The 15,782-nt window shown below is 40.7% G+C and overlaps 2 protein-coding genes across 2 annotated transcripts; both read left to right on the top strand.

The window, feature by feature from the left end:
• The first annotated feature begins 8,617 nt into the window (after positions 1–8,617).
• On the top strand, positions 8,618–12,770 carry LOC145218066 (uncharacterized). The gene is made up of 3 exons (XM_080085454.1): positions 8,618–8,892; positions 8,973–9,051; positions 9,116–12,770. The coding sequence occupies exon 3, from the start codon at positions 9,363–9,365 to the stop codon at positions 12,768–12,770; it is 3,408 nt and encodes a 1,135-aa protein (XP_079941580.1). The 5' UTR covers positions 8,618–8,892; positions 8,973–9,051; positions 9,116–9,362.
• A 3-nt stretch (positions 12,771–12,773) lies between these two features.
• Positions 12,774–15,782, top strand: LOC145218065 (uncharacterized). Its single transcript, XM_080085453.1, has 4 exons — positions 12,774–12,797; positions 12,839–14,139; positions 14,204–15,442; positions 15,523–15,782. Exons 1-3 carry the CDS (start codon positions 12,774–12,776, stop codon positions 15,066–15,068), a joined length of 2,190 nt encoding a protein of 729 aa, XP_079941579.1. The 3' UTR covers positions 15,069–15,442; positions 15,523–15,782.

The following is a 15,782-nucleotide window of genomic DNA, read 5'->3' as shown; positions in this document are numbered from 1 at the left end:
GTGTACAGCCACCCTAACTGTCAACTAGATATTTACGTTGGTTCTATCAGTTGTAAACAGTAAAACGTGTACGCATCAAAGCTAAAACAACAGCTGACCAACGCCATTGTAAGAAGTTGGTACGAGGTGACGTAACAATCGCTGCTGCAATTTAAACCAAGGTGTCGCTCGAGAGGTCATTGTTTGATTGAATATCTCGAAAACGACAAATCATACGACAAACAAAAATTAATGATACAAAGTGTGGCAATTCTAAATAGCTAAAATGTAGAAAAAGTCACATCGTCGCTGCCGGGGCCCTTTAATAGGTTTCATAAGATCGATGGCGGGGATCTCAGATGTTGCTCGGTGTCGAAGTGGAAGGGTATGACAAAACAAACAAACATTAAAAAGCGATAACAATAAAAGCACACTGGGATAAAACTGTGGGAAAGAGAATAAGAAACGAAAAATCAGTATATGTGGAGAAAGAAACAAAGCTATGAATTAATTGTTCTGGGGCCACTGGGGCCTAGAAACACAGGTGTTGAGAGCGACTTTGTGATGCGAGGTATCTCTTCCCGTACGACTTTGATGGCATATTGACTTTGAGAAAAAAAACCCAAGGTATCTTGACAGTGCACTGTTGTTTTTGACACGCCCTATAGTTGTAATTTCGCGTATTCTCTAGTGCGCTGTTTGAAATGGTTCGGTTCCAACCCAAACAAAATATAGGGTTCAACTCCGGTTCGGGTTTTTAGGAAAGCGTAATTGGTGGTTCCGGTTTGGTTCGGGTTCAGTTCCGGTTCAACTCACTGATTCCATGGCACCCCTCAACAAGCGGCGGAAAAGTAGAAAAAAACTATGGCCAGCCTGTGTATGTGATTAGTGAAAAACGTTTATGTGCTGCAGCCGAACATAATAATAATTTGCAGCGAATGAATTGAAAAGCGTTACAAGATAAATTACAAAGCATGTGCGGTACACATTTTATCTAGTTTTGTAGGATCACTTTGGCCATGATTCAAAATTGAGTTTATTACGTTAAAACCTGCCACATAACTTGTAAAGTCGCAGCAATTTTTCATGATAAGGAAGGTCATTGTTTACTTCTTCTTAGACACACCGACAGTGCGACCACGTCGTCCGGTGGTTTTGGTGTGTTGACCGCGAACACGGAGACCCAGTAGTGACGAAGACCCCTGTGAGCACGAATCTTCTTCATGCGTTCCAAATCCACTCTGAGCTTGTTATCAAGCTGATTGGACAAAAATAATCGTGGTTAGGGTTGGGTAAGCTTACCTTATTTAGTAAAAGTTAATCATCTCGCTTTTCCCAAAACTCCTAGGCCAAATTCGGGATCACCTAACTAATTTCGGTCACATATAATCAAATATGGTAACCCTACTGTATGTCCACTATGTAATTATATAAAATATTCCAATTTCTACCGAATAAGTCATTTAAATACATTATCAAATTCAAAGAATGGTATGGAAAACAAGTATAAATAGTCCGATAAGCCCATATGCGATCGTCACTTGCAGCAACACATCGACTTGATATTTGTTTACCAATATCTCCGTCAACTGAATACACAAAACAAATTCATGGCAACGGAGTCATTTATGCACTCCGTAACTAAAGTTGTAGATGTGTTTTAATAGTTTTGCCCGAAAAAGGTATGTCACAGTCTGGAAGTCCGACTGTTGTCGTCTGATTTGTAGCAAATTTTAAATATATGGACAACATTTTTAAGACCGTGTGTATTATGTTAATTAGCTTTAATCAACACATTGAAATGTATAAGTCATGTAATGCAAAATAGAAGTGAACACAAATTAGCAGGCAAACGCAAGAACTGCAACTGGAACTTGAAATGTAATTAAATAACGCAAAAACGTAAACAAACTCTTACAGCAAAAGAGTGCGCGAAATACGGAGTGGAGCCGTCAAACGTAAATTATTAGCTCGCTGCAGGCCGCTTCAGTTATGCCCATGTTGTTGCTAGTTTTGTAAAATAGGGTACGTTGTATCTGAACAACTGCTAGGTCTCTGTAGGTGCGGATTTGCAAAACTTACCACTGAAGCAAAATACATTAGTGACATAAAAACGATAGTAGTTGTTTGTTGCTTTTCGTTTGCTCCCCGATAGTCAGCAATCATGTCAGCACATGCCAATCCACACAACATTGCAAAGCCGTACTGTAATATAAAATAATTAAGATTACACTAGCAAAAAATAGTAACTTGAAAAATTGCGTATTTTAAATAGGAAAAATACTTTAACAAAAGTGGTACTTTTGGGGTTGGTATCATGTAACAATATGCCATATAACGCATTGTAACATAATTTGGGTTTATTTTTTAAAACCGTAAGAAATTTTGCGCAGGTGTGGCATACCTAGTCCACGGTAATGTCTTTAGTACAGTGGTTCCCAACCTTTTTGTAGTCACGGACCCCTTTCATAAATTTTATGCGCCTGCGGACCACCAATGTAATATTCCGGAAGTCTTCCTATGTTTTTCGTTTCTTGCATAATGCGTTACTTTCCTTTTTGGGCACAATCAACTTTCACATTCCTTATCTCAATTTTCTGTACTGTAGCATGTTGTCAATGCAACAAAGAGATAAACTGCAAAGCTTGAAACAGAGCACCATAAATTCTATTGTTCGTGTGTGTTGTGATGTCACAATGGAGGTAATAATTACAAAAAAATATTTTTTCCTGATCCAAAGACTTGATTACAGTTTGCACTAGTATACAAGATTTAAAAACGGTTCGAAAACTTACAAATATTCGACTGTTGGTTACTGTACTGGAAATGTTTGCCTTCACGGACCCCTTGGAGGTCCGCGAACCCCAGGTTGGGAACACTGATCTCTATAAACACTGGATTGCGCTACTCCGTTGAACGGTTGGGTGATTTTTGAAGCAAATTGAAGCGTAATGGCGGCTGAAAAGAAAGCCCCAAAAATGCATTGCGGGCAATGGGGAGAGAGTGGAAAAATGACGATAATTTTTATTTTAGGCATTTGTGTAGCGATTTTTGCAGATATGATTTGTAGATTAATAGGACGCATGTATTCCAGTGTGTAATAACCAGGGGCGGCTCGTGCGAGGGGGCTGCGGAGCTGCAGCACCCCCAGTATTTTTACTTGACATTCCTATTCCAAGTTGTTATACAAAACAATCTTTACATATAGTTTTTATGTTTGATCAGTGTATACTAAGAATAACTTTTATGGCATTAATCGGCATTTATTAAAATAAAATTAGTAAAAATTTTGTATTATTGAAAAAAATTTAAAAAAAAAATCAAAATAATGATAAGTTATCTATGGCGGAGCTGCAGCTCCAGTTTCGTGACGTTTCATGACGTTTTCAGTTGTGCGCATGCGCACTTGAAAAAGCCACATGCCGGGCGTAATAGGCGAGAGGGGGCTGTGTCTCGCGCAGCCCCTCCCGTGACGTAGCGCTAGTTGTGTGGTCTGCTTCGCGTCAGTGAGCTCCAAAGCCAAACCCGTGTACTGTGTTTTTAAGTTCGACAGTGAGTGCAGTTAAATAATTATTTTGCTATCATTAAATTTATTGTTTGACTGTTAGTCGTGACTTTTTAAGATGACTGTAAGTGAGTTTCAGTTTTTACAGTTATCAGTGAATTAAAAAAGTGTATCTAACACCTTGAAACAGAAAAAAAAGTCATCTAACACCTTTAAAAGTCACAATTAAGCTTTATAATAAATAACTGAATTAAAAAGATTTGTGAAAGTATGGGACAAAACATCTGCTACTCCAATGTCATGCAGGAATAAGCAACAACCAGAAATACTCAGTTTTAGTTCCTATAATGCTACCAAAGAAAAATTAAATTTGTGACTGTGAAGTTAAATGCCTCACTGAAATTCAGGCAATATCAAATGCAGAACAAACAACTGCAAGCAACAGGAATTTTGAAATGAAGACAAAAAAAAGAGTGAAGACAATTTAAAGTGTGGATTTCTTAACACACCATGTGGACAGTATTTGCAATCAAGTGCAATCATGTGTATTGATATAATGGACATGTACTGTTTGTCTAACCAGTAGCTGCTAAATTGCTTCACAGGAAGTGTTTCTTAAGAATGAACATTCTACAGACAAGATAGTAGTGACACCAAGCACATCCTATTGTTGACAAAGAAAAGCTAGTTACTCAAATGAAAATGTTTCTGTAGATCTGATGTTTATGATTACTTTGAAAATAATTAATCTAGAGATGATGTTTTGACAAATTAAATTACTAGGATGAAAAATCCTTTTTTGCCCTTTCCATGATTTCTTCAAAGGCAAAACAGTTCTTTATAACACTGAAAAAGATGCCAATTTTTCTGAGGAACACCAATATTTCCAAAAGACTTGCACTTGCAGTGCTAGCTCTAAATAGAAAAAAGTTTCTTAATTGTCATTTGGAAATCAAGGAAAAAGCTATCAATTATCATGCCCAAACTATAACTTCATAATTCATTTTGGTTGGAAAAAGGAAGCACAAGATTTAAAAATATGGTTTAAATTTAAGTGAGAGTGTTGTAAATTTTAAAGCTTGAAGGCGTTTTGCACTTTTTATAATAAGTGTTTTATAAGCTATTTGCCAGCAAGCAGCAATTATAGCAGTTAAGAAACTAAAATACAATTAATAGTCTGTACACAAAAATTCAAGAAAGATGTTTAAATGAACAAGTTCTGAAACCAATGTAATGTGGTTGTTAAATTTGTTAGTTATTATACCAATAAAAAGCTGTATGGCTAGTTTTTTTGTGTGACAATAATCTGTGAAGTGTCATAGAATATGTTGAAAACGCTGACTGTGACTAAATTTACTTAAATGAAACATGACAATTTTTGTTGTCGAACTGAAATACTTCGACCTTTTTCGACTCATTTATATCTTTTTTTTCTATATTCCTGTTGTGTTTTACCGTATTTACAACCGCTTCGTTTCGAAGCTGTGCCACGTGTGTTTTTGTTTTTCACATTATTACTGAACGTTATTGTGTTTGGCCCGTCGCTGTGCAAGTAAACAAAATACACAAATGATGCCGTCTGCTGTTTACACTCGTGTACATTATTGCGTAACAAAAATTACGTCACAATGGAGTTGCTAGTTAAGATTTGTATTACTTGTTTTTTTACACAAAACAAATGGCTAGAAAACTAGAAATGTAGCTTTTCAATATATTGCCAACTTATATATGTTCAGTAAAGGCTAAAATTTTTGGGGGCAGCACCCCCATAAATTTTAGGCACGAGCCGCCACTGGTAATAACCAATAAATATGCGTAGATTGACTGTGATGTGTATTAGTGTATGTGTACTGGTAATATATTATTCAGTTAATGTTGAAATAAATCATTATTAAGTGGTAATAAATGTTTTATTGTGCAATATAAGTAGTTTACATGCATTTATTAATATTTAAGACACAAATCCAACAAGAATGGCTATTTTCTTCACACAAGACTATGTGATACTTTATTTAGCATCACCTTGTGCTGATCCAAACTGCTGTTTTTGATTGTCAGCAAAGTCTTGGAGCTAAAATATGGCTGTTTAAAAGTTTTTTTGTAGTAGGTTCAACATTATTTTGCTTCTATGTTACAAACCATAAATCTAATTAGCTCATTTAATCTACCCTTTTCAGTTTGCAACCAACATGTGTTGAACAATTTTTGCTAATGTTGTGAATTCTCAAACTACAAACTCTCAACAAAATTCTAATATCTCAAAGAGATACATGTGCATAAAAATGCATTTAAGACATCATAGCAGTTAGGGTGGACAAGTTTAACTACCCAAATGAGTTGCCCATTTATGTATTATTTCAGTCAGAATCATGAAATATTGTTTTTATTGTACTTAATAAACAATTTTCTGCAAAAACACACCTGCACACCACTTAACACCAACACTATAGGACTGAAGGCAACAAAAACACCAGCCAAGTTCACACAGATATCCTGTATTTTTTTGTCAGATGATCATCATTATAACAGATGGTGCATTCACAAAATAAAAAAACAACAACCTCAAATTTGTTTAAGTTTAAAATGTGCAGCATATCATGTTACAGGCAGTGTCAGAAATGATTACAAAACATACACAGTGGAAGTAGAACAGTATACACACACAAAATATTTAATCTAATTTCAATCCCTCTGTAGTGTATTTGTTGTCGAAAAAGGCTGTATTGTAATCTTGCAGTGTCATAAAGCTTGAGGGGTTGGGAGGAGACTGAAACATTCCAGTTGAATTTTACCAGAGACAATAAAGGTTGCTTATTGGAGAAATATAAACCCTATTATGTCTGAAATGTTTGGAAACAAAATTATCATAAATGTAAAATGGAATTGCAAAATTTCATAATTTCACCATGGCAAGACAATAAAGACCCAAACCAAATGCACTTAATCAAGAAAAAAAAGTCAAATAGTGTTAAAATAGTTGAAATATTATTTTAGTTTTTGTGATTTTAATTAAAACGTTATTCCACATGTTGGTCAGAATTTCCTGAAGTTTGATAACAGTCAAAAACAGCAGTTTGGATTAGCACAAGGTAATGTCACACAAAGAATTACATCATCTTGTGAGAAGGAAGTAGCCATCTTGTTAGATTCATGTCTAAAATGCTTAAAAAAGCACGCAAACCACTTATGTTGCATAATAAAACATTTATTTCCACTTAGTAATGATTTATTTCAACACTAACTTAATAACGTATATCCAGTACACCTACACTAATGCACATTACAGTCAATCTACGCATATTTATAGGTTATTACACACCCGAATACATGCGTCCTATTAATCTACAAATCATATCTGCAAAAATCGCTATACAAATGCCTAAAACAAAAATTATCGTCATTTTTCTACTCTCTCCCCATTGCCCGCAATGCATTTTTGGGGCATCCTTTTCAGCCGCCATTACGCTTTAATTTGCTTCAACCGTGACGGCCAGTAGCGCAATCCAGTGTTTATAGAGATCAGTGGTTGGGAACCACTGCCTTAGTACGTCTGATGTCAGACAAATAAAAGTCACCACGCCACCACATCCATCTAACGATTTACGTAGTAATTAAAATTAGGCTTTTCGTTTGGCCAATTGTATTTTTTCTTAATTCTAGAAAGTGGCAACTATACGTCCATTCAACGACATTGAAGTAATAATCTTTTCAAATTTTTCTAAACGTCGCTGTCATTTTGTATTAGTAAATACACACTCTGCTTATATCTTACTTGTATTTTGAGTTTTCATAAGCTACATTGACAGCGTACAGTGTTATAACGACTACCAGTGTAACCACTTTCCACACAAGAAACGGTTTCATCAGAGAAATGCAATTGTTTTGAGATGCGGATCGCTTTGTTCCAGCACTGTTTCGAGCTGAGAAAACTGCCTGAACCTTTCTCCGCATTTATTAACAAACTAATAAAAAACTATCTTGTGTTCATAACTACTGGTTTTGCGTTTTGTAAACGACCTGTGGCAGCAGGTGTTGCACGAAACTATCACTCTGTATTCGTTTATGTTCAGTCGCAAACTTTGCTACGTGCTGAAGTAAGTTGGTGGAATGTCAGCAATCAACAAACATAGCCGTGAACGAGCCATAACGTTTGCTTTGGGTGGTGGTGCCCTTGGTTTGGCAGAGTAAACAGTCTCTATAAGTTATACTTTAACTAATCTGGCCTCACATGAGCAACCTATAACTATTGTTTTCGCTTATTTGATTGGATTTCTTTGCCACTGGTTATCACATTTACGGATTACGTGGTCACATCTAGGAACCGTTTTGTTAAAATTTCGTTAATGGTGTTAAACAATTTATATTTAATATTGGTTTTCGCTAATATAGCAACAAAGGTTGTAGAATTTATTTAAAACCCTGCAAACATACACAAATCTAAACACAATATTATGTTAAAGGTTCTTCGTCAAGAAAGAACCTCAAAGGAGGTTGACGTCACTGAGATTGGTTTATAACCTGTATGTAATAAAAAGATTGCTACTAAATGCTAAGTAACTTAGGAATACAGGTATATCTATTTCATTACTACCTCGCTTCACCCAGGAGTGAACCGTCCATTTTCTGAGAAGTATTGGGTTGTAATGATCAAGGCTAGTGATCGCTTATTAACTACATCGGTCAGGTAACAAACAATCTATACAAGCAAAACAATCTCATTTCGTAACTTTGTAATTTTTGACGGCGCGTTTGCCGGCAAGTGTCCTATTGTCCGTTTGACAGCAAGTGATGGAACGGTTACAAACCACAATTTCTCTTTAATCGAGTCTATGTTTTGTGTCAGGACACTAACTTTGTGAATGAGATTGCCCGATATGTAAGGTCACTCTTGTTCTATTCTCTTTTTGTTGGGTATATTCCTGAAGAATTACAAATAGTATTACCTGATTTGTGTGTCAACAGTATACCCCACGCTTGACATGCCTCCTGTAAATTCCGTACAGCTATTGCGTGGACGCTTCGGGCAATATTAGAGATCGCATTATCTAATAATATCTATTAATAACGGCCAATAAATGTTACGCTAAAAAGCCGAAAACTCTCGTCTTTATCCTTTATGCATGTTTTGTTACATCTCCACGTTCAGTTACGCATGATTAATTTGTCTCAATATTCCCCGGCTATGACGTTACAATCGCCATGTGCGTAACAGTAAAATTAGAAGGCCTTTGTCTGTATGTTGCAATGATTAGTTCATTTTACTGTACAACGTGGTCGAGTAAGGTGATTTATTACTGCATTAAGTAAATTCGTTTGTGTTGCATTTTTAGAGACGAATAAGGCTAAATTAAATATTGTGCCGACTGACTAATTAATCTTCAAGTGAAGGCTGTTTACCGTGATTGTCGGTGAGTGTTTAAGTCGATTTGTGACCTAAATTAATTCATGGCTTTATGTGTGACTTATGGCATGCTGAATTTTCCTATAGTGCTTGCAGCGATTGTTTCATCGTCTTGCAACTGTTGATACGTGTACTGTACCAGTTGACCTGTGTCGCAAAATAGTTGGTAAGTTAGTCATTGGCATTTTTGTGCGTTGGCATATGTCAATGTGTTTCGTTTTCTTGTTTAGAAAACCGTTCCCGTTTCGTTCTCAACCCTGTTTCTGCCCGTTCCTGATTGTGTACGACGTTGTGGTTGTTGCCGCTGTTGTCGCTGTGGATTATTACACGTGATTCGGGAAGTGTGATTTGTGTGGGAAAGGGCGGGGCGTGTTTCAACGTGACAAACCCCTTTGTGAGGCTCAGCCTTGCAGGTCGGCCGTTCAGAGTCTACATAAAGAAGTTTTCAACTGTTGCTCGTTAGCTAGGTGAAGAAAAATGATTTCCGACATGATTGAAGAGGATAAGGGTGAACAGCTCGTCAAATTGCAACGTTCATTGCAAGAAGCCTACACCCGAACGGAATGTTTAATGGTCAGTCTCAATAACTTAGTTTCTGTACATACATCGGTGCGAATTACAAATGAAAGATACCGACTTCTTGTGGAGCATATAACTTCAAATTTATCTGAAAATGAAGATCTTGATAAGGATTTGTTAAAGCGATACACTGAAGAGAAGACGGAGTTTGATAGCAGGGTTGCTGAATGGATCGAAAAGGCCCAGCCTGCTACGTCCCCACCGCCACAAGCTGGTTCAAAAAAGTCGGCAAAAAGTTGCACTTCTAGTTGCCCTACTTCTGCGAGTACGAGTTCCAGCGTCCGCAGAACTGAAGCACGAATTAAGTTTGAGATGGCTCGCGCAAAACTTCGTCAGGCCAAAGAAAGACAGGAGGAAGAGAATGAGCGACGAAGGAAATTGCGTGATGGAGAACATAAGTTGCGTGATGAAGAACGAAAGTTGCGGGATGAAGAACGTAAGTTGCGGGATGAAGAACGTAAGTTGCGTGATGAGGAAAAAAATTTGCGTAATGAAGAACAGAACTTGCGCGAGACAGAGCGCCAGTTGGCTGCCGACGCCGAAATTCGCGAGGTAGAACGTCAAGCCGAATTAGCCGAAATCGAAGCTCGCGGATGGGAAGGTAAATTTGAAGCGGAATTCGTTTGTCCGGCAACCGTTGAGAGGCCTTTTGTACAAACGGTCAACGAATGTCCAAAACCTGTACCGCGTTGTGATAGGCAGGAGCTGCCTAAAGTAAGTCATCAGGCTCCTATCTATGCTACTCCGCAATACGATTGTCAAAATAGGAATAATCCCATAGTAGCGCAGGAACCTCGCTACAGCTCAGATGAACGTTTTCTACCGCGTCCGAAGATAATGTCATTTAACGGCGATCCAATGGAATACTGGACGTTCATTCGCAACTTTGAAGCGCACGTTGCCACTAAAGTTCACTCTGACGATTTGCGTTTGGTTTATCTGCTGCAACATTGTGATGACAAAGTGCGACCGAAAATTGATCACTTGACGAAAAGGCCAGTCGAGGGTTACCGACAGGCACGTCAAAAGCTTTTTCATGAGTACGGACAGCCGCACATTATCGCAAATGCCTGTGAGCAGCATTTGAAGAAGAGTCCTCGCTTGAAAGGAGATCAACCGGAACGACTAATGCAGTTTGCAGATCTGCTGGAAAAATGTCTCACTACACTGGAGGATATTGATGAATATGCCGGTCTTAATTCACTTGACACCATGCTGCAGCTCATTGACAAGTTGCCATATCGCTTGCAGGAAAGATGGATAGAGCGATCAGTCGAAGTTCTACATCGCACTAATCGTGAAGCCGGGTTTAGCCACTTTGTTCAGTTTGTTTCGGAGCGTGCTGAGGTGGAAAATTCCCTCTACGGAAGTAGGATTATGGGTTCTAGGCGCGACAAGGATCCTGGTCCACCGATGAGAAAGCCAAGAGCGTCTGCGTACGTTGTGAACCCAGTAGAAGTTCGGCAGCGTCCGGCAGAGAGGCCGACTACTTCCGCTACGTGTCTGTTCTGTGGTAAGGCTCACGATTTGTCCAGGTGCTTTGAGTTTAAACGTAAAACGTACTCCGAACGTGTGGAATTTGTCAGTCGTAAGAGATTGTGCTTCAGATGCCTTACTCCAGGTCACCGTGTTAGACGATGTAAAGCGAGAACTGCCTGCGAAGAAAACGACTGTTCGAGTCACTATCACCACACATTGCTGCATAGGCCTGCTCCAGCCGCAAAGCCAGAGTCACCAGCGACACCGGTTGAACCACAAAAGGTCGCTTCATGTTCAGTAGCAACGCCCGGCGAATGCGGTTACGACGACGTGTATCAATGCGTCGTACCGGTCGAGGTAAAATACGAAGGCCGGAAGGTTTTAACTTACGCATTTTTGGATATCGGCTCTACCGGAACCTTCTGTAACCAAAGGTTGATTGAAGCCCTGGGCATGAAAGGTGAGACTAAGGAGATTGTTTTACAAACACTGACAGATGAAGCCAAAGAGCATACGGCAGTTTCAGTGAGTTTCTCTGTTTCTCCAGTAGGTGGCGGAGATGATATATTTCTCCCTAAAGTAATAACCGTTGGTGAAATCCCCGTTCGTCCTAATCCGATTCTTAGCAAAGAAGCATTAAGGGGTGCCCCACATTTACGTGACTTGAATTTTCCCTTAATCGAGAAAGGAACTGTAACATTGCTGATTGGTCTGGATAATCCAGACGCCTTGTTCATTGAGGAGATGCGTCGTGGTCCAAAAGGGAAACCGTTTGCTGTCAAGACACCTTTTGGATGGACATTATTTGGCCCTTCACTCCTTCCGTGTGCATCATCGAGGTATCAGGTAAACTTCGTGAAGTCTAGAGACAGCTCTTTACAGAAGCAAATCTCTAGTCTGTGGGAGACAGATTTTGGGAACGAAACTGCTGTTCTAGATTTCCCCACGTCGCGCGAAGACAGAAAGACGTATGGTATCATGCAAAAGAACGTGAAAATGGTGGAAGGTCACTATGAGCTGCCGTTGCCGTGGAGAGAAAGCTCAGCTTGTTTGCCAGATAACAAGCCAATGGCCGAAAGACGGCTGACGTACTTGAAGCGACGCCTGGAGAAGGATCACTCACTGAAGGAAAAGTACGTGAGCACAATGCAGTCCTACCTCGAGAAAGGGTACGCAAGAGAGATACCTCGAGAAGAAATCGAATCGGTTGATGGTGTTTGCTGGTATTTACCACACCATCCTGTACTTCATCCCCGTAAGCCAGACAAGGTTCGTGTAGTTTTTGATTGCGCTGCAAAGCACAAGGGCGTTTCCCTCAATGATGTGCTGATGCAGGGCCCGGATCTCGTAAACAGTTTGGTGGGTGTTTTGACTCGATTTCGCAAAGAGCGGTACGCTTTGGTGGCCGATATAGAATCGATGTTCCACCAGATTCGTGTTACCCTTAAGGACAGGGACGCCTTGCGATTTCTGTGGTGGCCAGGAGGGGATTTGACAAATCAACCAACAGCGCATCAAATGACTGTGCACCTGTTCGGGGCGACTTCATCCCCTAGTTGCGCGAGTTTTTGCTTGAAGCAAACAGCCTTGGATTTTGGTCAAGATTTCAATGCACAAGCGTCTTCGGTCGTCAGAAGAAATTTTTACGTGGACGACTGCCTGACTTCGGTTGCATCTACAGTGGAGGGAATTCAAATGACCAAAGAGATTTCAGATTTGTTGTCACGCGGAGGATTCCACTTGACAAAATGGCTCAGTAATAACCAGAAGATTCTGTCAAAAATTCCTGAAGAAGAGAGGTCAAAGGCAGTGCGAAACAAAGCTTGAGTGATGACGTCACAGAGAGAGTGCTTGGTGTCCACTGGAACGTGCACGAAGATACGTTTGGATTTAAGGTCAACCTTCCTGAAACGGCGAAGACTCGAAGAGGACTTCTTTCTGCATTGAGTTCACTGTACGACCCTCTTGGATTCGTTGCACCGTGCACGCTTGGAGCCAAATTATTACTCCAAGGTTTGTGCAAACGTGGAGTTGGCTGGGACGACTGCATTTTGGAATCGGAAGCAACACAATGGAGCGAATGGCTTGGGCGTTTACCGAAGCTTCATGACCTGTGTCTTCCTCGTTGTTTTAAGCCCGATGATTTCGGCGATGTGCAAAGTTGGGAGTTACACCACTTTGCAGATGCTTCCTCCGTGGCCTACGGAGCTGTGTGTTATCTGAGGATAGTCGACGTCGGTTCGCGTGTTCACTGCGTGTTTCTTGTTGGCAAGTGTCGACTAGCGCCGCTGAAAACAGTGTCAATTCCAAGACTGGAACTGACGGCGGCAGTTTTGTCCGTGAAGCTAGATGAAATGATGCGACGAGAGCTTGGCCTACCGGTGCATCGGTCTGTGTTCTGGACAGACTCCACTGCCGTCCTACAGAGCATCAGGAATTCGAAGAAGAGATTCCCTACGTTCGTTGCTAATCGAATTGCAAAGATTGAAAGGCAAAGCGATCCTTCAAGCTGGAGACATGTTCCTTCAAAGCTCAATCCGGCGGACGAGGCGTCACGTGGATTGACGTCAGAAGCGTTAGTGACGTCTGGCCGCTGGTTGCGCGGTCCGCAGTTTTTGTTGGAATCTGAGGATCACTGGCCTGTGAGTCCGATTGTTTTACCCGACTTGCCTGCTGAGTTCAGTCCCGTAAAAAAGCAGGAAGTCTCCATACATATGGTCGTAGAGAGGCAGTCCATAGTTGAGAGGATCATCCATCGGTACTCTTCGTTGCATCGTTTGAAAAAGAGTATCGCCTGGCTGCTTCGATATAAGAAGTTTTTACTGTCGCGTGTTCGCGGTAACAAGGCTGTGGTGGAGAATCGTGGATCATTATCTGTTGAAGAATTAAATGCTGCCGAACTGGAGTTGATTAAATATGTGCAGCGAAAGCATTTCAGCCCTGAGCTTGCTGCGTTGGAGAAGGGATCTCTTTCCAAGACCTCTGTGAAACGTCACATGTTCAAACTAAATCCAATGGTTGTTAACTCCGTGCTTCGAGTTGGTGGTCGACTAGAAAAGGCTTTCATTCCGTACGATGCCAAACATCCGATTCTTCTACCACATTCGTGTCATTTTACTGACTTGGTTATCGAGAGACATCATCGTCTTGTCGGACATTCTGGGATGGGCCACACTTGGTCGTCGCTGCGCCAAAGGTTTTGGATACTTAAAGGTGGAGTAGCCGTACGCCGAGTGATTGGGAATTGCCTGTTCTGCAAGAGAAGAAATGCTTCCGCTGGAGTACAGAGGATGGCAGACCTTCCTTCAGCAAGACTGCATTCGAGCTGTCCATATCGAAGTTGCCCACAGCCTATCTACAGACTCGTTCATCGACGCGCTTCGTCGCTTCATTGGTCGGCGTGGGAATCCTGTAAATATATATTCCGACAATGGGACGAACTTTGTCGGTGCAGAACGGATACTGAGAGAATCACTGCAGTCTTGGAACCAAGTTCACATTGAGGAGTACCTGAAACAAAGCGGAATTCGTTGGTCGTTCAATCCCCCGACAGCCAGTCATATGGGAGGTGCGTGGGAACGAATGGTGCGCTCCATCCGGCGAATTCTGACGTCTCTGATGACACAGCAAGTTGTTTCCGACGAAACATTGTCAACGCTTTTTGTTGAGGTTGAGTCAATACTCAACTCGCGTCCTCTTATTCCTGTCACCTTTGATCCCCGCGATGATGAGCCGATCACACCCAATCATCTCCTGCTCATGAGATGCAACTCGAATTTGCCTCCTGGCTTGTTCGACAAAAAGGACTGTTACGTGCGGCGCCGTTGGGCGCAAGTGCAGTACTTGGCGAATCAATTTTGGATCCGCTGGGTTCGCGAATATCTACCGAACATCATTTCCAGGCAGAAGTGGTTCCAGAAGAGGAGAGATCTCCAGATCAACGATGTGGTTCTCGTCGTGGATGATTCACAGCCACGCTCCAAGTGGTTGATGGGTCGCGTTGCGGATACATTTCCCGATAAAACGGGAACTGTACGCTCGGTGCTTGTGCAAACGCGATACAATCGTGTCAAACGACCGATTGCAAAACTTTGCTTGATTGTCGCCGCTGAAAGTGATGTTTAGTGTGCTGTTTTGTTTATTGAATTTCGTTGAACGTTCGATGTTTGTTTGTGTGTGAAATGTATTTACCCGGGTCATACATTTAGGTGGGGGTATGTTACATCTCCACGTTCAGTTACGCATGATTAATTTGTCTCAATATTCCCCGGCTATGACGTTACAATCGCCATGTGCGTAACAGTAAAATTAGAAGGCCTTTGTCTGTATGTTGCAATGATTAGTTCATTTTACTGTACAACGTGGTCGAGTAAGGTGATTTATTACTGCATTAAGTAAATTCGTTTGTGTTGCATTTTTAGAGACGAATAAGGCTAAATTAAATATTGTGCCGACTGACTAATTAATCTTCAAGTGAAGGCTGTTTACCGTGATTGTCGGTGAGTGTTTAAGTCGATTTGTGACCTAAATTAATTCATGGCTTTATGTGTGACTTATGGCATGCTGAATTTTCCTATAGTGCTTGCAGCGATTGTTTCATCGTCTTGCAACTGTTGATACGTGTACTGTACCAGTTGACCTGTGTCGCAAAATAGTTGGTAAGTTAGTCATTGGCATTTTTGTGCGTTGGCATATGTCAATGTGTTTCGTTTTCTTGTTTAGAAAACCGTTCCCGTTTCGTTCTCAACCCTGTTTCTGCCCGTTCCTGATTGTGTACGACGTTGTGGTTGTTGCCGCTGTTGTCGCTGTGGATTATTACACGTGATTCGGGAAGTGTGA

Source organism: Phallusia mammillata, chromosome 3, assembly GCF_965637545.1.
Source record: "Phallusia mammillata chromosome 3, kaPhaMamm4.hap1.1, whole genome shotgun sequence".
Lineage (NCBI taxonomy): Eukaryota > Metazoa > Chordata > Ascidiacea > Phlebobranchia > Ascidiidae > Phallusia > Phallusia mammillata.
The sequence above is the reverse complement of the archived record's forward strand: the minus strand, read 5'-3'. Positions and strand labels throughout refer to the sequence as shown.

Excerpts from the sequence above, each read along its gene's own strand:
- LOC145218066 (XM_080085454.1), top strand. The coding sequence starts at position 9,363 with ATGATTTCCGACATGATTGAAGAGGATAAGGGTGAACAGCTCGTCAAA.
- LOC145218065 (XM_080085453.1), top strand. The coding sequence starts at position 12,774 with ATGACGTCACAGAGAGAGTGCTTG. Across the intron at positions 12,798-12,838 it reads CGTCACAGAGAGAGTGCTTG|GTCAACCTTCCTGAAACGGC; the intron begins GTGTCCACTGGA and ends TTTGGATTTAAG. Across the intron at positions 14,140-14,203 it reads TGGTCGTCGCTGCGCCAAAG|AGAAGAAATGCTTCCGCTGG; the intron begins GTTTTGGATACT and ends CTGTTCTGCAAG.